The 23670-nt window shown below is 48.1% G+C and overlaps 1 protein-coding gene across 1 annotated transcript in view; it reads right to left on the bottom strand.

Moving 5' to 3' along the window:
* Nucleotides 1-23670, bottom strand: part of PLXND1 (plexin D1) — a 166005-nt gene that overhangs the window by 10994 nt on the left and 131341 nt on the right. The window contains exons 30-33 of the mRNA XM_029601413.1: nucleotides 23294-23328; nucleotides 14269-14373; nucleotides 10848-11011; nucleotides 1007-1154 (exon numbers count right to left, since the gene is read on the bottom strand). Coding sequence (XP_029457273.1) covers nucleotides 1007-1154; nucleotides 10848-11011; nucleotides 14269-14373; nucleotides 23294-23328 — 452 coding nt within the window. The remainder of the gene's footprint in view (nucleotides 1-1006; nucleotides 1155-10847; nucleotides 11012-14268; nucleotides 14374-23293; nucleotides 23329-23670) is intronic.

Below are 23670 nucleotides of genomic sequence, written 5' to 3'. Positions count from 1 at the left end.
CTTTATCTAAGTGAAAGCTGCAAAAGGAGGATTTGTACAGAACATACCAAGCCCATATACACCATTCCAAGAAGCAAAGCAAGTTACTGCCCCTGGGGCAGAGTTGTGCTCCCTCCCTGGCAGCGATGCAGCTCGTCGCAGTCCGTTAACGAGGCACCACTCACACTTCTGTTATGAATATTCCTGCACATGAAGCCTTTAATCTCTGACCATTGGATTCTGTGATTTTGGAAACAGCTTCAGTTGTAAAAAAAAACAGACCTTTTATTTTTTTTAACATGGTGCTCATAATTGATTCCAGCAGTCCCACAATTGTGGGAACTTGGCTTCTGATGTCACTGGAGGAATGTGGCTCCATTTACGGAACCGCACTGATGTCACTGCAGGAAGTGCATTGCAGTGCGATCGCCAGCAAACCTCTCGCCGTTTCAGTACGACAAGTAAAGGAGAGATTTTTGAAAGCAGATGCTGTCCCTGAAATCACAGTTTCCTCTGCTGACGAATTACAGGGTACAATAATATTCTTACAAACATTGCTGGCTCTCCTTTACGGATGTCCTACGCAGTCTGCAAAGCCTCAGCTAGACTCAGGGTACCCAGAAGTGGCCCCAAGGTAAAAGACAAAAAATGAAGTTATCAAAACTCATTTTCTCATTTAAAGAGCACATGATGCAGCCTTTTTGGTGCAATACAATGTTCACTTGGGAGGGTTGCTTCCGACTGTTGGTCAGTTTTGCTTTAATCGTAGAGGTGGTACAGAGCAAAAGGCCTGCCGGGGCTCCATGTCACCATGCTCAGCCAGTCCTGGTCTTAATTAACCCACTGCATGCAAGGGCAGATCGCCATGCTTCCCGACAGGAACGGCAACCACGTTTCCATGCATGTGACGGGCTCCAGCCATGACTGGCTCAGCATATCCTAGGTGACACGGCCTCATCTGCTGACCCTGCAGCCTGCTCCCGGACTCTGCTCTGGCACAGCATCGGAGAGCACTCCTCACTCTTACCTTCCCCAGGTGCAGGTCGGAGATGGAGCAGGCATCAATGAAGACCTGGGCAATCACGGAGAGGCAGGCATCCATGTGATCCGTCTTATCGATGTCAAACACGAACTGGGGGTTCTTCAGAATGTTGACCCAGAACCGGAGAGGTAGGCTGGGGGAGGGGAAACCAGCAGCAGGCAGTTAGAGACAGATCTCAGCGCAAACATGCAGAACAAGTTGTAGGTGAGACCTTTTCATAGGACTAACTCAATGCATCTGTGGCTTCGCGCTGAGCTAATGTACATGGAGCAAACAAGACACATATGTAAATATTGCAAATAAATATACCCCTTCATTAGATCAGTGAGGAAACAGGGCAGTTACACTGGGTTTAGCTGGTATAGGGTCAGCTGGGTCTTATGTTGTCTGCATCTGCTGTTCCTGCTCAGAAGCTGCTGTAAAACTAATTGAATTCATCCTGTTCCATAACTACTTCATCTTTAATAATGACATGTATTTACACATTATGGGAAATACTATGGGCGCCAAAATGACACCATAGTAAGCCAACCTTTTTATGACAGGATTGGAAGAGACATTCCTGACTGGATGCCTTGGTGTAACATTTCTGTCTGGGGGTAATCTGCACAGAGTGGCAGTTATAACCCAAAACAGAGGGCCTGTGGGTAACCTGCACAGAGCGGCAGTTACAATCCTAAACAGAGGGCCTGTGGGTAACCTGCACAGAGCGGCAGTTACAATCCTAAACAGAGGGCCTGTGGGAAACCTGCACAGAGCGGCAGTTACAATCCTAAACAGAGGGACTGTGGGTAACCTGCACAGAGCGGCAGTTACAATCCTAAACAGAGGGCCTGTGGGTAACCTGCACAGAGCGGCAGTTACAATCCTAAACAGAGGGCCTGTGGGTAACTTGCACAGAGCGGCAGTTACAATCCTAAACAGAGGGCCTGTGGGTAACCTGCACAGAGCGGCAGTTACAATCCTAAACAGAGGGCCTGTGGGTAACCTGCACAGAGCGGCAGTTACAATCCTAAACAGAGGACCTGTGGGTAACCTGCACAGAGCGGCAGTTACAATCCTAAACAGAGGACCTGTGGGTAACCTGCACAGAGCGGCAGTTACAATCCTAAACAGAGGGCCTGTGGGTAACTTGCACAGAGCGGCAGTTACAATCCTAAACAGAGGGACTGTGGGTAACCTGCACAAAGCGGCAATTACCATCATAAACAGAGGGCCTGTGGGTAACCTGCACAGAGCGGCAGTTACAATCCTAAACAGAGGGCCTGTGGGTAACTTGCACAGAGCAGCAGTTACAATCCTAAACAGAGGGCCTGTGGGTAACCTGCACAGAGCGGCAGTTACAATCCTAAACAGAGGACCTGTGGGTAACCTGCACAGAGTGGCAGTTACAATCTTAAACAGAGGGCCTGTGGGTAACCTGCACAGAGCGGCAGTTACAATCCTAAACAGAGGGCCTGTGGGTAACCTGCACAGAGCGGCAGTTACAATCCTAAACAGAGGGCCTGTGGGTAACCTGCACAGAGCGGCAGTTACAATCCTAAACAGAGGGCCTGTGGGTAACCTGCACAGAGCGGCAGTTACAATCCTAAACAGAGGGCCTGTGGGTAACCTGCACAGAGCGGCAGTTACAATCCTAAACAGAGGGCCTGTGGGTAACCTGCACAGAGCGGCAGTTACAATCCTAAACAGAGGGACTGTGGGTAACCTGCACAGAGCGGCAGTTACAATCCTAAACAGAGGGCCTGTGGGTAACCTGCACAGAGCGGCAGTTACAATCCTAAACAGAGGGCCTGTGAGTAACCTGCACAGAGTGGCAGTTACAACCTAAAACAGAGGGCCTGTGGGTAACCTGCACAAGGCAGTTACAACCCTAAACAGAGGGACTGTGGGTAATAGGGATGTGAATCGTTTTTGAACGATTAAAATTATCGTCAGATAATTTTAAAATCGTCCAAAATCGTTAGAGTGCACGATATAATACAAATGCCCCCGATTTATCGTCAGGGGCATTTGTATTGTATCGTTAAATAGGGCACGGGAATTATTTGGGGGAGGGCGGGAAAACCGGCACACCAAAACAACCCCTAAACCCACCCCGACCCTTTAAAACCAATTCCTTACCCTCCCCCACCCTCCCGAACCCCCCCCAAAATGTTAAGTTACCTGGTGGTCCAGTGGGGGGGGGGGGGGGGGTCCCGGCGCGATCCCCCGCTCTCGGGCCATTGGCGCCATTTTGGCTGCCACTAATTAAAATGGCGTCGATGGCCCGATAAAAAAAAAAAACCGACCCGACCCTTTAAATCGACCCCCCCCTCCCGACCCTTTTTTTTTAAGTGAGGCCCGCGCCGCCACAAAAAAACAACCCACCCGACCCTTTAAATTGACCCCCCCTCCCAACCCCCCCAAAACCTTTTAAAATTACCTGGTGATCCAGGGGGGCCTCGGGGAGAGGAGAGATCCAGGGGGGCCTCGGGAAGAGATTTCCCGACTTTCCCACCGTGGGCCCTATAGGGGCCCACGGTGGGGCTGATGAGTAAAGGTGCTGATGAGTAAAGGTGGCCGGCGCCATCTTTAAAGATGGCGCCGGCCAGCCAGTGCTCCTATCATGTGACAGGGGCCGGCCAATGGCACGGATACCCTGTCACATGGTAAGGGCAAAGGGGCATCGGCGCCATTTTATTTTTAGAACAGCTGATGCCTGGGAATGGGAAATCTCTTCCCGAGGCCCCCCTGGATCTCTCCTCTCCCCGAGGCCCCCCTGGACCTCTCCCTGAGGCCCCCCGAGGCCCCCCCTGGACCACCAGGTAATTTTAAAAGGTTTTGGGGGGGGGGGGGGGGTCGATTTAAAGGGTCGGGTGGGTTTTTTTTTTTTTTTAGCAGCGCGGGCCTCACTTAAAAAAAAATTTGCGATGTGAAATGGAATCGGAAACGATTCCAATTCACATATCTTAACGATCAGATTCTTGCCCCCCCCCCCCCCCAGACGAATCTGATCGTTAAGACGATCTGGCACACGATTCACATCTCTAGTGGGTAACCTGCACAGAGTGGCAGTTACAGCCCTAAACACCTAGCTGAGCAGACTGGATGGACCGTTTTGGTCTTATATGTCATCATTTACTACGTTACCAAATCTATCAGCTATTACCTGTACATTGATGTCATCTTCATGATTTGGACTGAAGGAGAAGAGAACCTCAAGCATTTCATACAAGTGTTATCATCTTATGTAATTTATGTACAGAGTCCTGAGCATTTTACATCTGTGTATTGTAATGGTTTTAGCACGTTGCTATGGCACATTGTTTTATTTTGTTACATTTATGTCATTGTTAATATATACGTTCTTATTGTGAACAGCCGAAAATTTAAGATCGAGCAGGCTATACATTTTTTAGGTAAGTATAATAAACAACTCATTCGATGCATTCCATCCCACAATCAGACTCAAAAGGAGCTATTCATAAGAACATAAGAAGTGCCTTGCTCGGTCAGACCATCGAGCCCAGCATCCTGTCTCCAACAGTGGCCAGTCTGGTCAGAAGTACCCGGCTGATCCCCAACAGTTATTCTATTTCTTGCACCTCTGTTAGGATTCACGGTCCACGGGTAGCCCCCATGAGCCACGGCACTCACTCCCGACGTGGCTCAGTGTTGATGCGGCTGGGACGCTGCCGGAGTCAAAGTGCAGCCTCAGAGCGGCAAGGCTGCCGGCTCCAGCCTCCTCTGCCACCATGATGCCGTAAGCTGACTTTTCCTTAGGAGTGCGCGCATGCACTTCCCAGCCTTAAAGGGCCCACGGTGGGAAAGTCCCCATAGCGCCCACTGATGACATCACAGGCTGCTCTGTATATAAGGAGCCTTCTGAGGAACAACAGATGCCTCAGCAACGGGTCTCCTGCCTGGCAGTGCGTGTTTTCACCATTCCTGATTACTGTGTCCAGCTTTGCCTTGTCTCACTTACTTGTCTAATCCAGTGTATTCAGTGTGTCTTCATCTACCCTCGGCTTGCCTATCCGAATCTCGACCTCTTGTCAGGACCTGACCACGTTTGCCTGCCACCTGGATCTGACCTTCTGCCTGTACCTGACTATTCTTCCTAGCTGCCTGCTCTGACCTTGGCCTGTATCTGACTCTGTTAGCCAGCTGCCTGCCCTGACCCTGGTGTGTCTCTGGACTCTAGTTATCACCACCGCCCTAGGGACCTACCTAAATCCTGCCGGCCACCAGACCCCCAAGGGGTCAACCTGCGGGGGACATAGCTGGTAAAGGTGAAGCTCCAGATTGTCTCGCTACAGGGTGCGTTTGTCAGCTGCCGACATAGGCCTTGGGAGTTCACCCTCGAGGCTGCGTCAGCTATGCCACTGCACTAAGTGCTCACACACCCACTATCCATCACACTCCCAAGGATAAGAACTGGTTTTCCAAGTCTACCTGGCTAATAAACTTTTATATTTTTTTGGCCAGGAACTTGTGCAATCCGCTTTTGAACTCCCTTATGTTAGTTGTCTTGACCATGTCCTCATGGCAACAGATTCCATAGCTTGATTGTGCGCTGAGCGAAAAAAATACTTCCTACTATTTGTTTTAAATCTGCCGGTTGCTAGTTTTATGGAGCATTCCCTAGTCTTAATGTTGTTTGAAAGGGGAAATAACCATTCCTTATTTACCCATTCCACTCACTTATGATTTTATAAATTTCAATCAGATCTCCTCGCAGTCATCTTTTTTCCAAACCAAAGAGCCCTAATCTGTTTAGCCTCTCTCCATAAGGGAGCTTTTCTGTCACCTTTATCATTTTTTGTTGCCTTTCTCTGAACCTTTTCTATGTCTGCTATGTTTTGGTTTTTTTTGAGATGGGGTGATCAAAACTGCACACAATACTCAAGATGTAGTCTCACCATGAACATATGGAAAGTTAATGGTTTAGACACTAAAATCTCAATGAACAATGGTTATCTACAAACAACTGTACAGAGAAAACCAGCCGACAGATGCAACTACCTTTACAGCTTCAGGTTCCACCTTTTATATACAAAAAAAGTGCACTATACAACATTGCCAAGTTACACAATAGCACCCTACATACTCAGACCCAAAGGACAGGAATAAACACCTCAAAGCTCTAACTGAATCCTTCAAACAAAAGGGCTATCACCCCAAAATCACCTCCTCACTCAAAACATCCAGGAAAACCTACTACAATACAAGGAAAGGGAAAACCATGGAGCAGGAATCACTTGTAATAACATACAATCTGGAACTAGAAAACGTAAGGAAAGCCATAAGACCTACAATCACTACCACTGGAGAATGGATTACTGAAAGAAATATTTCCTGCTCCCCCAGATCTAGCCTTCCGGCAACACCTTCCCTGAAACAAAAATGAATAGGGAGTAAGCTGCAATCAGAAACCAAACAGAAAAAAAGGGCACAAAACCCTACATGACACTACGATGCGAGTTGTGCCAGCACATATCACAGGACCCTACCGCTACCCACAAAAGGTTCCCATTCCTGCTTCTCCGTGAATGTAGAATAAATGATCCAATGCAAAATAACAAAGGACAAGAATAAACCTCCACAAACACAAAATAACAAATTACTGAGAAGACCAGAATAACAAAGGACAAGAATAAACCTCCACAAACACAAAATAACAAATTACTGAGAAGACCAGAATGAAACCTCAGAGGTGAACATTTCTCAGAGGAAGATCACTCCCTTTAAAAACTTTGCAATCGGGGCACTTAAAAGGAATTTTAGGAATACACAAAACATTTGAACTCCAGATGATCAAACACTTTGAAATAAGTGCAAATGGACTTTATATTAGGACATTGGCTTTCTCATCCATTAGCAGACATAGACCCTTTGAACTGGATAGTTTTACTATCACTGCGTCCTCTGTTGACTACCCCCTCCCCCTTTCTGGAGCTGTAGCAGCACATGCAGACCATGGCCGAGCTGACCCTGTACTGTCTAACCCAGTGTAGCTGCACCTTTTCCTCACTGACCTGATGAAGGGAGCAAAGCTTTCAATAGCTAATCACACAGGTATTGAGTTAGCCCAATAAAACGTTTCACCTACAACTTGGTTGTTGATCCTTAATTCCACATATTCAAGGGAACTAACATGACAGCCACACTACTTTACTCAATATAAACAAAAGTTATAACATTGGAGAAGGGATCAGAAAAATAAGACAGACACACAGTTCCACAGCAGTGAAACTTCTCCTTCTCAATAACATGTTGTACATTTCTGTCTGTCAGGCTCTCGGTCTGGTTTTGTGAGTTGGGGGTGGAAAGGGCTATCAGATTTTGAGTGTTTGTCAATGGGAAGGAATCTCAAGTTTTCTCTATTGAGATATGGAAAGGGTGTCAGGCTATGTGTGTTTGTGGTGGGAAGGGGTGCCAGGCTTTGCATGTTTGGGGTGGGAAGGGGTGTCAGGCTTTGCGTGTTTGTGGTGGGAAGGGGTGTCAGGCTTTGTATGTTTGGGGTGGGAAGGGGTGTCAGGCTTTGTGTGTTTGTGGTGGGAAGGGGTGTCAGACTTTGTATGTTTAGGGTGGGAAGGGGTGTCAGGCTTTGTGTGCTGTGGTGGGAAGGGGTGTCAGGATTTGTGTGTTTGTGGTGGGAAGGAGTGTCAGGCTTTGTATGTTTAGAGTGGGAAGGGGTGTCAGGCTTTGTGTGCTGTGGTGGGAAGGGGTGTCAGGCTTTGTATGTTTGGGGTGGGAAGGGGTGTCAGGCTTTGTGTTTTAGGGTGGGAAGGGGTGTCATGCTTTGTGTGTTTGGGGTGGGAAGTGGTGTCAGGCTTTGTGTTTTAGGGTTGGGAAGGGGTGTCAGGCTTTGCGTGTTTGTAGTGGGAAGGGGTGTCAGATTTTACATGTTTGTAGTGGGAAGGAGTGTCAGACTTTGCATGTTTGGGGTGGGAAGGGGCGTCAGGCTTTGTGTTTTAGGGTTGGGAAGGGGTGTCAGGCTTTGCGTGTTTGTACTGGGAAGGGGTGTCAGACTTTGCGTGTTTGTGGTGGGAAGGGGTGTCAGGCTTTGTATGTTTGGGGGGAGGGGGTGTCAGGCTTTGCGTGTTTGTGGTGGGAAGGGATGTCAGGCTTTGTGTTTTAGTGTGGGGAAGGGGTGTCAGGTTTTGCGTGTTTGGGGTGGGAAGGGGTGTCAGGCTTTGTGTGTTTGGGGTGGGAAGTGGTGTCAGGCTTTGCATGTTTGGGGTGGGAAGGGGTGTCAGGCTTTGTGTGTTGGGGTGGGAAGGGGTGTCAGGTTTTGTGTTTTAGGGTGGAGAAGGGGTGTCAGACTTTGTGTGATTGTGGTGGGAAGGGATGTCAGATTTTGTATGTTTAGGTTGGGAAGGGGTGTCAGGCATTGCGTGTTTGGGGCTGGGAAGGGGTGTCAGACTTTGTGTTTGGAGTGGGAAGGGGTGTCAGACTGCATTTGGCGTGGGAAGGGGTGTCAGGCTTTGCGTGTTTTTAGTGGGAAGGGATGTCAGATTTTGTATGCTTGTAGTGGGAAGGGGTGTCAGGCTTTGCATGTTTGGGGTGGGAAGGGATATCAGGCTTTGTGTGCTGTGGTGGGAAGGGGTGTAAGACTTTGTGTTTTAGGGTGGGGAAGGGGTGTCAGGCTTTGCATGTTTGTGGTGGAAAGGGGCATCAGGCTTTGTGTGTTTATGGTGGGAAGGGGTGTCACATTTTGTATGTTTGTGGTGGGAAGGGGTGTCACATTTTGTATGTTTGGGGTGGGAAGGGGTGTCAGGCTTTGTGTGTTTGTGGTGGGAAGGGGTGTCAGGCTTTGTGTGTTTATGGTGGGAAGGGTGACAGATTTTGCATTTTTGTAGTGGGAAGGGGTGTCAGATTTTGTATATTTGGGGTGGGAAGGGGTGTCAGGCTTTATGTGTTTGTGGTGGGAAGGGGTGTCAGGCTTTGTGTGTTTATGGTGGGAAGGGTGACAGATTTTGCATTTTTGTAGTGGGAAGGGGTGTCAGATTTTGTATGTTTGGGGTGGGAAGGGGTGTCAGGCTTTGTGTGTTTATGGTGGGAAGGGGTGTCACATTTTGTATGTTTGTGGTGGGAAGGGGCGTCAGACTTTGTGTGCTGTGCTGGGAAGGGGTGTCAAGCTTTTTATTTTAGGGTGGGGAAGAGGTGTCAGGCTTTTTGTGTTTATGATGGGAAGGGGTGTCAGATTTTGTATGTTTGTGGTGGGAAGGGGTGTCAGGCTTTGTGTGTTTGGGGTGGGAAGGGGCATCAGGCTTTGTGTGCTGTGGTGGGAAGGGGTGTCAGGCTTTGTATGTTTGTGGTGGGAAGGGGTGTCAGGCTTTGTGTGCTGTGGTGGGAAGGGGTGTCAGGCTTTGTGTGTTTGGGGTGGGAAGGGGCGTCAGGCTTTGTGTGCTGTGGTGGGAAGGGGTGTCAGACTTTGTGTGCTATGGTGGGAAGGGGTGTCAGGTTTTGCTTGTTTGTGGTGGGAAGGGTGGGAAGGGGTGTCTGGCTTTGTATGTTTGTGGTGGGAAGGGGCGTCAGGCTTTGTGTGCTGTGGTGGGAAGGGGCGTCAGGCTTTGTGTGTTTGTGGTGGGAAGGGGTGTCATGCTTTGTGTGTTTGTGTTGGGAAGGGGTGTCAGGCTTTGTGTGTCAGAGTTCTTGTGTTGGAATAGAAATGAAGTGTTAGGCTTTCTCCGTTGAAGGATGAGGAGTAGCTGGGTTTTGTGTTGAGCATGGGAAGGGGTGTGAGAATTTGTGTGTTGTGGGGTGAGAATGGGTGATTTGGAAGTTGGATGTCAGGAATGGAGCTGTGTTGTGTGTTGCAATGGACATGGGTCTATCAGGCTCTTTCAGTTGAGGGATAACAAGGGCTGTCAGGGAGTGGGTTTGGGTAGCAAAGGGGTCAGGTTAATGTTTAGGGCAGTTGTCAGGTTTTTGGATTGGGGAGGGAAAGTCTGTCAGGGTTTGTGTATTTGGGAGGAAGAAAGGCTGTTAGTTTTGTGTTTGGGGGAGGGAAAGGCTGTTGGTTTGTGTATTTTGGGGTAGGAAAGGGTGTCAGGGTTTGTGAGCTGGGATGGAGAATTTCTCTCAGGCTCTCTCAGGTGAAGAATAACAAGGGAAGGCAGGTTTTGCTTATTTAATTATGGTAATTTTCCTCATACATTGAATTTGATAGTAAGGTCACTGCTTGTTACAGAAATTACTGGCAGAGAGGAGATAAAATTATTTCTGTGCAGAAGGAGAATTGTGAAGAGCAAGCATCAGTACACAAAGAGCTGAGAGATAAAGCAGGAGACAGGATCTCTGTCTGAAGCTCCTGTTTATCAATGCTGAAATCTAACTTTTGCTGTTGTATTCTACTTGGGTCAGGCCCTTTACATCTGCTCTATGTTTCATCCCTCGCTTTATTCAAAATCTTTTTCTTTGCCACGCTCAGGCCATAACTATAGGCAGGCATGCCTGGGGCACAGCCTTGTTTGTTATGTATTGGTCCCCCTGTCCTGTTCTGTCCTTCCTGCTCTCTGCTGTGGCTAACTCTGATGACACAGGCAAGACCCTCCTTCCCACACAGCAAAGCTGGCAGCTTGGAAACCGTCCACGCCTGACCACAGAGCTCCGGCAGATCCCTCCGTGTCACCACATAGAGTGTCGGCTGAGGAGAGAAAGAGATCTCCGCAGGGGGGGATCCTGCCCAGAGACAAAGTTGGCAGCCGTGGGGGGGGGGGGGGGGGGAAGAGCTGCCCACATTCTACTACAGAACCCCCAGTGGTCCCCCAGTGCCACCACGTGGGGTGATGGGCATGGATAATTTCCAATGCTGCGGTGACGGGATCCTCCCAACCTGTTGGTTTTCCAGATGTGCACAGTGTCTGGGTCTGAGATTCCTCTTTTATCTGCCTGCTCCTCCAGGAAATCAAAGAAATACTTAATAGCCAGGGGCGGCTTCTCCTCGTGAATGCTCAGGATGGCCGTGAATAAATCGTCCAGGAATTTCTGCAGTGTACCCTGAGGAAAAGAGCAGAGAAGAGATGAGAGCGCTTTACGTGGTGTATCCAGGGGGCTGTGCTTAGGAGTCCCTCAGGCTATGGCACGCTCCTCCTCCTCCCCTATTACCATCTAACCTAAGCCACACTTGGCAGGTTCATCCTGCTTTCCTCTGCATTTTTAAGCTTGCCAACCTGAGTGCCATTAAGCAATGCAGCAAGGGCCGGGAGGAGGTGCTAGAAGCCACAGATGACTTTTCAGGGTTTATTTGACCCTATCATGCTCTATACTAAGGCAATGTCACACCGTTTTCCCAGGTTAGAGTGGGGCTTTTAGTGCGTGATAACATTTTTTCTTGAGATAGTATCAATTTTATATAAAGATGTTTGCAAATCAAACAGTTTTTAATTGCATTTCTTTCTTGGTCGCCTTTCCAAAGTTTTGATCCAAGCAAGTTACATCTGCAACAGAGACAAATACCGCATCACAAGTCCTACCGTAGCCCCATCTCTGTGACAGAGCACATACACAACATCACATAACAACAAAGTTACCCTCCCATGCCAAATCTGCAAGTAAATGAGTGTCCCCCACTAGATGCTAAACCACAATATATTTGCACGAGATTAAATATTGCAGACTTTGTCCAAAATTTTCACCTTAAAAGTGGTGGCAAAGAGTCAAGATGGTATATTTATTTTTCCAATGGAAAGAATAAAAACCGTTTTTTTTGTTACCAAACTACATTCCTTTGTACTTTAAAAAATTCTTTTTTAAAATATCTCATTCATTTTTTCTCCATTTTACCTTTTTTAAAGCACATCCTAAGGTATGTGATGGCAGAAACTACCTAGCAGCAGGGTCTGTCTGGCAGGTTGCAGACAGTAATAACCATATTCATGACGGTTTCTCCAGCTAAGTTTAAGTCTTTGCCAGAAAAACCTCATTATATTAACAGTTCTACCACATTTACCGGCTGCGACTTATTTGGATAATTTGTTTTGTGGATAAAGATGGAGGCATTCCAGCAGAGTTTCAGAAGGGGGCTGACTTCCAGTCTGATGCCATAACCCATGCACTGAAACTGCGCGCTGAAATCCAGCGCACAATCTCTTCAGTTATGGGTTAACATTTTTTCTTAACTCCTGATGCAGTAAACTAATGTTATGCTAATGCATCGGGAGTCAAAACGAGCACAGGACGAGTTAAAATGAGGGTTCAGCACAGGCTGAATAGAACATTTTCACTCAGAAGGGAGGATCACGCTGCTACCGTCAGTGGCCAGGAGGAAACGCAACCTCTAGCGCACTTCGCTAAAGTTCTACGACAGAACCGGCTCCCCGACAGCAGGCTCACGGCAGGGATCCAGCACAGAGGGAGGGATGCACGGCCAGGGCTTGCTCTGGCTGCAGACTGTGGCTCCGCACTAGCGCTTGGCCGCTCTCTCCCTCCCTCCCTCCCTGTCTCTGCTGCACTACCACAAGTGAAAGCAGCTGCAGGAGCCTCGCCCGCTTCCTCTCCCTCCCACTTCCTGCTGCTTTGCATGGGACCAACGCGGACAGCAGCTGGAGCCAGATGAGCTGGTCGGTGAGCACGCAGCCAGGGCTGTCAGGCATGCACACTCCCACACTGGCTACTGGAACTGGCCCAGCCACATCTGCCACTAACGCTGGAAGCTTTACTCCAGCTCTATTATCTTAGCACATGCTGCGGAAAAAGCGGCAGATTTTCTTCAGGAAGTGCTAGGATAAAATCATGAGATAGCTGACCAAACATACCTGATTTTAGTACATAAGCCCCTAAGGGATCGACATTTAAAAACTGGCTGAGCAGATGAGGTAAGGGAGTAAATTTAACAGGTTATCGTTACCCGGCTAGTTGTGCGGCTGCATATCCGCCTAAACTTATCTGCTTAGAATGTGAAGGGGTACATTTAGGTCTGCTGTGGCTACCGGGCTAAGTTTAAGCAGAACTGAACATTGCACTAAATGTGAAAGCCCACTCTAGGATTACCTCCAACCCCCTTTTTACCAAGCTAAATCTGTGCGACTTGCAATTTTGATCACCCAAAGGGCACAAGATTTTTAAATGGGTGATTTATCTGGGCAACTTTTGTGAACACGGCCCCCCCTCCCTCCCCAAGCTTTAGGGGATAATATTCAGAAGAAATGTTCATGCTTAAACCATGGCTTGTGCATGTAAATCTGCTTTTGAAAACTATTCGGGGGGACGGGGATGGGCACAGTTAGAAGGAAAGTACCCAGGGAACACGATTTCACAGGCATTTCTCGACGGACTAGCAAAGGGTATTCCGAGGGAAAGTAATCCGGGCAGGGAGAATATTTACGTGCATATTTGTTATTTTTGCAAGTATGCATGCAGATGTACACGCGGTACGATACGCCCGCTCGGGATCAGGTGTTATCTTTCCATGGTACCTGTGCCCGCACACACCGCAGATCTTCAGCGCGGACTCATGAGCATAGCTCTGCTTTGAAAATATAGGATACAGCCTGCGGATGCTTTAGCCCTCGGCAGGCTGCTGAAAAATCAACCTCAAAGTTTAAAAGAGATCATCTCGAAATGTGTCCTTTTACCATACTGTCTGTTGCTAGTGTGGCAGAGGCCACACACCTGCCCCAGAAGTTTAAAATGTTAGAAGGCAGCAAAGCTTCAGCAATAACCGCAAACATTTCCCTGCCTTCGTGTACTGGAGCAGCTCACTCTTCTCTGCCTGTGCACAAGTTCTTGTAATTAAGGTTACTTTAATATTCTTTCTTACCTGCCGTCAATAACAGGTGAGAGTCCTAGACTCAACGCGAAACTGCCCGATTCCCCTCTGTCCATTAAGCAGGGAAAGGCTGGAGCTGGTCCGAAGGTTGAACTGCTATGGTCTAGAGGTGACATGGTACAGTCGCTCCTCCTTTGATCCCCTCCCCCCCCCCCCCCTGTTAATACTGTGCATATAACCTGTGTACATATTAATTGTTCCTCGAACCCCTGTACATATCTTCTCCCTATGTTTTCCATTTTCACCCCTCCCCCTCCCCCTCCTTTTGTCTCGTATACCCCTACCCTTCCCTCCCCTACTTATTTATCTAGTTAATTGCCATGTTACCGCATTTATGTTACAAACTGTTCCTTGTAAAGGCTTTGCCTATATATTATTGGTTATAAGTTATCTGTAAACCGGCACGATGTGCAAATGGTTGTCGGTATATAAAATCAAATAAATAAATAAATATCCGCTTCTGTAGGAAGCAGGTTTCCCTTCTTACCTTGGTAGACAGCAACCTAGTCAGGTAGATCTCTGGAAGGACCTTCTTTCGTTGATTCTGTCTATGGGACTTCCTGGTCTCAGCTAACTCGTCCGTCGGAAGGACCTGAGTCAGCACAAAATGTATCTTAAATTTCTGATCCAGATTCTGAGAACTCTATTGGCATGATAATTTTACACGTGCTGCTAAAGTAACATACAGAACGATTAAAAGAAGGGTAGGAAAAAGAAGGGAAAAAATTACAAAATGGTAATAAGTCAAGTGAAGGTACAAGTCACAGAAAATGTGACGTCAGGACATGTCTCAGGTTTTGGTGCTGGTCCATTTTACCTCTGGTCAGGTTTAGTGGCAGGATACCACATAATTTGCTGTTGTTTCTTCTCTCCCCCTCCCCCCGTACGTACATAAGAACATAAGATGTGCCATGGTGGGTCAGATCAATGGTTCATGGAGTCCAGCATCTTATCAACGACAATACTCAGCAGACCCTGATAGGGAGAGCCGTTTCCTGCTCCTCATTACCACATGTAGGGCACTGGCTAATAACCTGTCCTCCTGAATCCTGTCCAAATCCTTTTTAAACCCACCTTTGATCACATCCTCTGACAACAAATTCCACAGTTTAATTGTGCACCGACTGAAAAAATACTTTCTTAAGCTTGTTTTAAATCTGCTACCAGCTCTAGTACTATTTGAGAGAGTAAATATTAACCTGTTCCACACATGCACATGGCATAGCTGCGTGACATTTACATATGTGACATAGCTCTGTGCAGTGCAGTGTACACACACGGCACAACGAAAGATTCTCAGTTTCTGATTTAGTAGGTGAATTTGCTGAATTCACCACCAGTTCTGTTGCTACTTTATCGCACTGCCAAACTCCTCACAAGGTCCCATCCCTCTGCGACTTCCTTACAGATTCCCAAACCTCGAGACAGGATATAATGCGAGAGGGAAAGCAGCAAGAGATGTAACACACTGAGCGACTGAGGAGTGGCCATGAGCGGCACAGTGATGCGCCAGTGAACCCCCAACTCATTGCATCACTGCGCTGGGACCAGGTACCAAAACAGGCAGTTTATTGGACTCGCTGTCCATTGAGCTGGCATCATATCCCGCCAGCACAGTAAGAGGGCATCTACCACTGTGGAAGGACATGTGGGGAACCTTTGGTTCCCCCCCCCCCCCTAGCTGTCCCCAGATTCCTGCCTGGTAGGTACCTGCTAAGAGGGAGAGGCCATTCCTTGCAGTACCTTCCCCCGAGGATGCCTGCAATGGTTCAGTCCTTGTCCAGAAAGGCGAACCAGAGCCTCATTTATTTAGTTAGTTATTGTATATACCGTTGTTCCGTGAAGATCACAGTGGCTTACAAAAGTAACATTCATATTTCTGTTCAACACATACTATGGGGAAACACACAGCGAGCGTGTAAGTCCCGGGGCTTTACTAAAGGGGCGGGGCATGGGCAGGGCGGGGTCAGGCTCCCGGCACAGCGGCCATATTTGCTGCTGTGCCGGGGATCGCGCGCCAGCCAACTGCTGGCGCGCGCAACTTGCGCCTGCCCAGAAGCAGGCACAAAAAGTAAAATAAAGGTCAGGGGGTTTAGAGTAGGGCTGGGGGTGGGGGGGAAGGTTAGGAGAAGGGGTGGGAAGGTCAGGCTAGGGGGAAGGGAAGTTCCCTCTCAGGCCGCTCCGATATCAGAGCGACCTGGGAAGGAATGAGGGAAGGCAGCGCGGCTCGGCGCGCGCAAGGTGCAGAATTGTGCACCCCCTTGCGCGCGTCGACCCAGGATTTTATAACATGCACGTGCCAAAAAAAACTGGGCATACATGTGCACGCGCAACCTTTTAAAATCTACCCCTATGAGAACAATTTTCAGAAAAGTTTACCCGCAGGGGCTGAAAAATGCTTCCTGCTCTGCGAGTACTTTTAACCAAGCTGCGAAGGAGTGGGAGAGAGCAGAGCTGGCAACCAACTCGCGGGGGACTCATTTTGAAATCTCTGTGAGTTTACAGTGCAGATTTTATCCCTAAAGTACCCACGTGCCAGCCAGCAGGACAACAGATACCAGGCTAAAAGGCTCTCTGAGCTTCCAGGGAGGGGGGCACCCCTCCAATCTTGCATCCTTCTGGGGAGGGAGGGGGGAGGAAAGAGAGGATCCGCCCCCCCCCCCCCCTGATGTTGTTACTGCTGGCTCTGAGGACCTGGCTGGCTGGCATCTCCTTCTGATGAAGCAAGCAAGACAAAGCTGTAAGGTTCACCTAGGGTGCCTAATGCCCTTGCACCTGCCTTGGGCTCCAGACAGGAAGGTGATCCTGGGTGACCTGCCCCTCTCACTCATCTCTCGTTACAGCTCTGGCTCCAGGCAGAAAGGTGACCCTAGGCAGCTGCCCTCTTGCCCACCCCTTAGTTATGGCCCTGGTTCGACAGGAAGGTGACCCTGGATGCAGGGCTGGTGCAAGGGAATTAGGTACCCGAGGCAAATCTTACAGCCCTGCGTGCCCCCCCCCCCCCCGCCCCTCTGTCACATCCTCCTCACACACAATTTTAGAGAATCGTGCTTTTATAACAACAGATTTAACAGGAAAAACAGCATTAACTGTACATTCTGAGGTAAAAATGTCACTTACAGCAGGTATATTGTATTTACATACACTGCGTGGTGCCAACTAGAAAACCCACAAAAAAAATCACATGGAGCATATGGTAATGCATGTTGGGTGTGGGCTGGGACCTCAGAGAGCCATTAATAAACTGAATTATATAGTAACATAGTGATGAGGGCAGAAAGGTCCAGTCCTCCCAGCAAGCTTCTTATAGTAATATCTGCCATGTCATGCAAGTTACCCCCATGTTTCTCTTAATCATGGTAAATGCCATTCTGTGCAGTTATCCCCAATCCTTATGATAAGGGTAGTAATATTTACAATCAAAACCATGCAACTGTCAAACCCATGAAACACATTATTACTGGGTGAGGAGCCCTCCTGAAAATTCAGACAATGCTGCTTGACGTGCTTTGCATTTGCACTTGGGCTATAGAAGCAGTCCTGGTGCTTTTTCCCTTATGTCTGCACATCAGTACCCAAGACCGTAAAAGTTCGGGCCCACGTTGGTTGTCATCGGAATCCAATTCCCCTCTTTTCGCCTTAGGCCTAATACCCTGTGAGCTCCAAGTGCCTTTTTTTGCAGGGTTTTCTAGTTGGCACCACAGCAGTGTATGTAAATACAATATACATGTTGTACTTGATATTTTTATCTCAGACTGTATGTTTAATGTTCTTTTTCATGTAAAATCTGTTGTTAAAATATAATAAACATCCCAAACCAAAACAGCATTAACTGTCAGCATTTAAGTAGGAACAACCCTATCTATGAAATGGCAATGCTGAAAATATTACACCAGGCCCTACACAGAAACTAAATTCTAGCAGAATACTTCATCTTGGTCACACATGCAGAATAAAGAAATCACAAGGCATAAACAGAATATGCAGACAAAAGCTGAACTGGAAACCATTACAAGCCAGACTTTGTATGCAGTGCAGGAATGGAAAAACAGAAATACCACCTTCCTCATAAAACATCAAATAAAAAAAATATATATAAAACATCAATCATAATAGTACAATCATACTAACAAAAAGAATAAATATTTCCAAAAGGTTGATGAACAGAATGACATCAAAAAATTAAATCCATTTACGTTTTTTTAAACCTTTCTAAACAACATTAAAATATTTCATAACAGCAGACACATGGAATAACAGCCAATCATTAAACTAATAAGGATTTTAAAATTCTCCATACCTGGGAACTTTTGATTTCCAGATGCCCTAAGATTATCCTGGATTAGCAGGCTAAGGATAAGGAGTTATTGCACACAAACTCTCTTCTTTTTTTCATACACACACAGACATGCTCTCTCTCTCATGCTCGCTCAGTCACAGATGCTCAAACTCATGTATGCTCATGTACTTACTCAGTCACATAGATACATAGAAACATAGAAAATGACTGCAGAAAAGGACCGAACGGTCCATCCAGTCTGCCCAGCAAGCTTATGGTAGCATCTACCGCGCTATATAGGTCACCCCCATACTTAGTTTCCCAAATTGTCAAGATCAGAGCATTTGTTGGTTGCTGTCTGAGTCCAGTTCCCCATTACCTCTTGCCGTTGAAGCAAAGAGCAATGTTGGAGTTGCATCAAAAGTATCAGGCTTATTGGTTAAGGGTAGTAACAGCTTGCAAGTTACCCCCATGCTTATTTGTTTTTCCAGAGCGTAAAATTCAATGTCCTTGTTGATCGCTATCTAAATCTAATTCCCCTTCTCCTCTTTCCCCTGCCTTTAAAGCAGAGAGCAATAATGGAGTTGTATCAACAGTAAGGGTAGTAAACACTCGCACAGAAACACACCCAGGCTCCTTCTCTGTCACTCACTTTTCGCACCCTCTGGAAGCACAAGGGACAGCAGCAGTTTCCTTCTTCAGCCCCATGGACGGGTCTCTTCCTCTTTCTTTGGGCCAATGGCCCCTCCTGCTCCAGATCTCCCCACGACATGGTCCCGCTGCTCCGGCCTGCTTCTACTCTGGACCCGGCGCAAGCCTTGCTGCTCCAGACTGCAGCTTCTCCCGGAGCTGCCCACTGATCCAGCTCCCGATGTTACATGCACCCAACTGCTCTATCCTACTTCTTCTCCATGGCCGCGCAGGCCTGCCACTCCTACTCTCGATGCCACCGGGGCCTCGCTGCTCCAACTAGCTTCTTCTCTCCACGACCCTGCAGGCCCACTGTTCCTACTTCCAACAGAGCATGGTCACTACTTCTGATGCTGCCAAAGTCCCACTGCTTCTGCTCATTTCTTCTCATCCCGCGCAAGTCTGCTTTTTCTACTCCCGACACAGTGCAGCCACTGTTCCCGCTTCTGATGATGGTGAACATGGCATTCCCTCCTTCCCAGTCCAACGGGTTGATGCAAAACCACTTCCATTCCCACAGGGGCAGGAAGGATGACGCCATTGCTGCACTGCCCCCTAAACGGTTTACCTAGTGCTTCCACCGGCCCTGCCTGGGTAGCTTCCCCTTTCTCACCCTTTGTTACAGCCCTTGCTCCAGTCAGGAAGTTGAGAGACGGCACAACCTCTGTTCTGATAGCAGAGTCTACACTGCAGATTAACACCCTGCACCCTGGAAGCTGATTTCCTGCTAGCCTCTTGGCAGCTCTCTTTGTATAGATTGGCATCTATTGGCATCGTCACCATCTCTTCCTTAGAGCTATGACTTTTGCCATAGGTGACGCAGTGTCTGTCTCTGGGACATGTTTTCAACCCTGACTGAGGCAAGGCTTTTACAGGAGATGGATTGAAAATGAGCCTCATCTCAGGTCAGGTTCTTGCAATCCTCCCCAATAAAAGGATTGTCCAAGTAAACAAAAGAGATAACTCTCTGTGCTGAAGGATCCTGTGTCCCATCTTGGGAGGTGTGAACAGAAGGTGGGTTATCTGAGCCCTAGCTGCAGCTCTGCTTCTGACTGAGGAAAGCCATTTCCTGTTTGTTGAACATGCAATGCCAATGTCTTGAATTTTAGCACACACACACACACACACACACACACACACACACACACACTCAGGCCGATGGAATAAAGTGTATTTACTTGGACACATGGTTTTACCTGCACTTGAGTGCACATTTTGTACAGGTAAACATTACTCCCGATTCAGGAAGGAGTTTTAGCTGCACAAAATGTGCGTTTGAAAATATGCACTCAGCTCAGCACCCTCTGTTGCAGTCTGGGAAGCTGCAGTTCGAGAGTGGACCCTTGAGCCGAACCACCCTGGGTAGAGTAGCTCGGGAGGCGGAGCCACAGGCACAGGTCTTCACCCGGGAACCAGGAACCCCCCAGGAGGAGCCCGTAGGGTCCTAGAACCTTGGGACTTAAGAGACACAGGTACAGGTCTTCACCCGGGAACCCCCCAGGAGGAGCCCGTAGGGTCCCAGAACCTTGGGACTTAAGAGACACAGGTACAGGTCTTCACCCAGGAACCGGGAACCCCCCAGGAGGAGCCCGTAGGGTCCCAGAACCTTGGGACTCAGGAGTAAGGTCTCAGTCTCTAGGAAAGGCCTGGAAAAGGTTAAGTCACAGAGTCCAGTGGCAGGGAGCAGGTAGGCCCAGCAAAGACAGGACAGACAGGTAACTGGGATAATGTCTGTGTAACTTCGTGGAGTATGACTGGCCCAAGACAGGACCGGAGCCAGCAGCGTGTAAGACTCAGACTTGGCAGAGAGTAGCAGGAGAAGAAACCCAAGTCAACTGGCAGCCAATGGAAACAGTCCAGAACAGACCGGGTTTGAAGACTGGCGGCAACCAGGAGCGGAGTCAGGCACAAGCTGAAGTCTGAGGCAGGCTGCAGGCAAGGCGGAGTCGGGTACACGCTGAGGTCAGGGCTGGCGGCAGGCAGGAGCGAAGTCAGGAACAAGCAGAGGTCGGTGGCAGGCGGCAGGCAGAAGCGGAGTCAGGAACGAGCAGAGGTCAATGGCAGGCGGCAGGCAGAAGCGGAGTCAGGAACGAGCAGAGGTCAATGGCAGGCGGCAGGCAGAAGCGGAGTCAGGAACGAGCAGAGGTCAATGGCAGGAAACAGCAGAGATGCAACTAAGAACTACAAGCAGTAGCGACCCTCGATGCAAGGCAATGAGAAACCCGATGAACGCCAGTTAAATCAGGCTTGGGGCGTGGCATGGTTAACTCAGGCGGGGCCAGACTTCTGGTGAGCGTGCGTCCATAACGTGCGTCCTTGCGTGCACGCGGGGCCGCAGAGAGACGGCCCAGCAATGGCAGACGCCCCATAGACCCAGCAGAGCCGTGGGAGCGGCGTTCCCGGCATAGAAGGTGAGCCCTGAATATGGCAATTAGAGGGGAAGCGGTGGAGACCGCAACACCCTCACAAGGAAATTCCATACACATTACATCCATAAGCATTACCTCCCAATTCAGAGAAGTGCGCTGGCTGAGCGCACAATTTCTTAGCGCTAGCAACTTTGCTCATGGTCAGAGGTGGAGTAAAGTTTCTAACACTGGATCCTCTGTCAGGGCTCCCCCCTTCCCGACAAAGCCAAGCGGCGGTGGCTCGACAGTGTTGACCCAGCTAGAAGCAGAAGAAAAGATGGGCCCCTAAATTGGGAGCACAAGAAAAGATGGGCCCCTAAGTTGGAAGCAGAAGTAAAGATGGGCCCCTAAGTTGGGAGCACAAGAAAAGATGGGCCCCTAAGTTGGGAGCACAAAAAAAGATGGGCCCCTAAATTGGAAGCAGAAGAAAAGATGGGCCCCTAAGTTGGGAGCACAAGAAAAGATGGGCCCCTAAATTGGGAGCAGAAGAAACGATGGGCCCCTAAGTTGGGAGCACAAGAATAGATGGGCCCCTAAATTGGGAGCAGAAGAAACGATGGGCCCCTAAGTTGGGAGCACAAGAATAGATGGGCCCCTAAGTTGGGAACAGAAGAAAATATGGGCCCCTAAGTTGGGAACAGAAGAAAAGATGGGACCCTAAATTGGGAGCAGAAGAAAAGATCCTATAGTGCTCTCCCGCTCAGGCCCTCCCCTCCCGAGTTGAAATATGAGTTCACCTTGTGCTGATCACTCTTATTGACTTGGTGCACACATATTGTAACTCTCTGTGCATTAGCAGAGCATTAGCTTACTGCATTAGGCGTTAAAAAATTATTTAACCTGTGCATTAAAACTGTGCGCTGAAATTCAGCACATAGGTTGTTGCATCGGCCTGTCTTTCTCTGCATTCAACCCTGAAGTTAATGCTGGCTGTAATTAGGATGCAAGAGAGAGGAGGCTGGAGATAGGAGGGGGGCATACTGAAGAGACTCCCATACATAGTTATAAAAGACAGCACAGTATGGAATGTGAGTTATTTACCCCCCAATTTTGTGCTAGTGCAGGGTTACAGAAGGAGTAATCAGTGATAGGTGCCCTCTGAGCCACTGACCTGCTAAGAGTCTGTGCGTAACTCAAAGCATTAACTAGTACTTAATGCACAGCTCAGAAGAAATAATTGGTAACAACTGTAAACAACCAAAAATTACAATTTTAATGCAAAAAAAGTTGTTTTTCCCCCCCTATTCCTTGTGCACCCAACTTTACATTAAGCACTGCAGAAAATGCAAGCTGGAAGAGATTCCTCCTAGTGAGTTAACAGCCCTCTGGAAATCCCCAGTCTTACTTATTTTGGCATAAATCACGCAACAGTCACAGCTGTTTCTTAGTATCTGATCTACCACTATTTCCACCTTTTCTGTCTGGTGATTCTAAGGGTGTAAAGCCAAGTTTCGTACTAAAGGATAACTTTTTCCAGGAGCCGATGACAACACAGCGTGAATGTACAGCTCAGCAGTCCATCCTGACCTCCTTAGTGTGTTCGCTGACAACAGCACAGAGTTTCATCTTTAGCCACATCATCCCACATCCTTCCCTCGCAGTGCATGGGTTTAATTATCCTTGTATCACACAGACAATGGATCACGCGTGTGGGCCTTGACCCATCGGCAGGCCTGATCCTGGGCCAAAGCAGAAGAAAAATGCAGCCCAGTACATCTGGAATGCAGCCCGCCCGTCGCCTTTGATAGGGACACATTTCTATTTATTGTCTACTAATTAAGTGGAAAGTTACTGAGCTTCAGACAGAGGAGCTTTTCAAACCTTCATGTTTCCTTTGATTATAAAGATTAGATTCTGGCTATGTAGTCAGGGAGACTCCGTTCAGGGGCAGAATTTTCTCAGCGTCGGGTTTTCTTTCATTTGATTTTAGCTGTCAGTGGCACCAGTTTCTGAAGAACAGATATATATATATATATATATATATATATATATATATATATATATATATTTTTTTTTTTTTTGTGTGCCAACAGGAAACATGCAATGAAAATTGGAAAAGAAGAAAGGAAACTGACCAGCTTTGAGCACGGGTGATGAGTGACATAAAATGAAAGTTATAAGAAGAGAATACTTACTAAATGGAAGTACTTTTCTGGATCCAAGTCCTTCACTGCAGAGAGAATATCACAGTGGGTTAATCAGTCAGAGCCTCAGCACGGGCCCTATCTTTCAGCAAGCCAGCACCCTCAGGACATCCTTCACCTCCTGGCAATACCATGGTTAAGATCCTGGCCAAGCACATTACGGGTCAAGGTTTCATGCATAAGTAGCTCTTTGAAAATAGCCCGGGGCCCAGTGTGCATAAAAGTGCACGTGAAACCCTGCTGTGTGCATTCTTTCATGGGAACTGGTGGAAGGCATTTTCCAAGTGAACTTACAGCAGGCACCTAGGTTCACATCGCAAAAGCTCATTAAAGTCTGTGGGTACAGGGGTGCAGTGTGCTCCCAGACT

The sequence above is a fragment of the Rhinatrema bivittatum genome, chromosome 4 (assembly GCF_901001135.1).
Source record: "Rhinatrema bivittatum chromosome 4, aRhiBiv1.1, whole genome shotgun sequence".
NCBI classification, from domain to species: domain Eukaryota; kingdom Metazoa; phylum Chordata; class Amphibia; order Gymnophiona; family Rhinatrematidae; genus Rhinatrema; species Rhinatrema bivittatum.
Note: the sequence above shows the minus strand (reverse complement) of the source record. Positions and strands in the feature narration are given on the sequence as shown.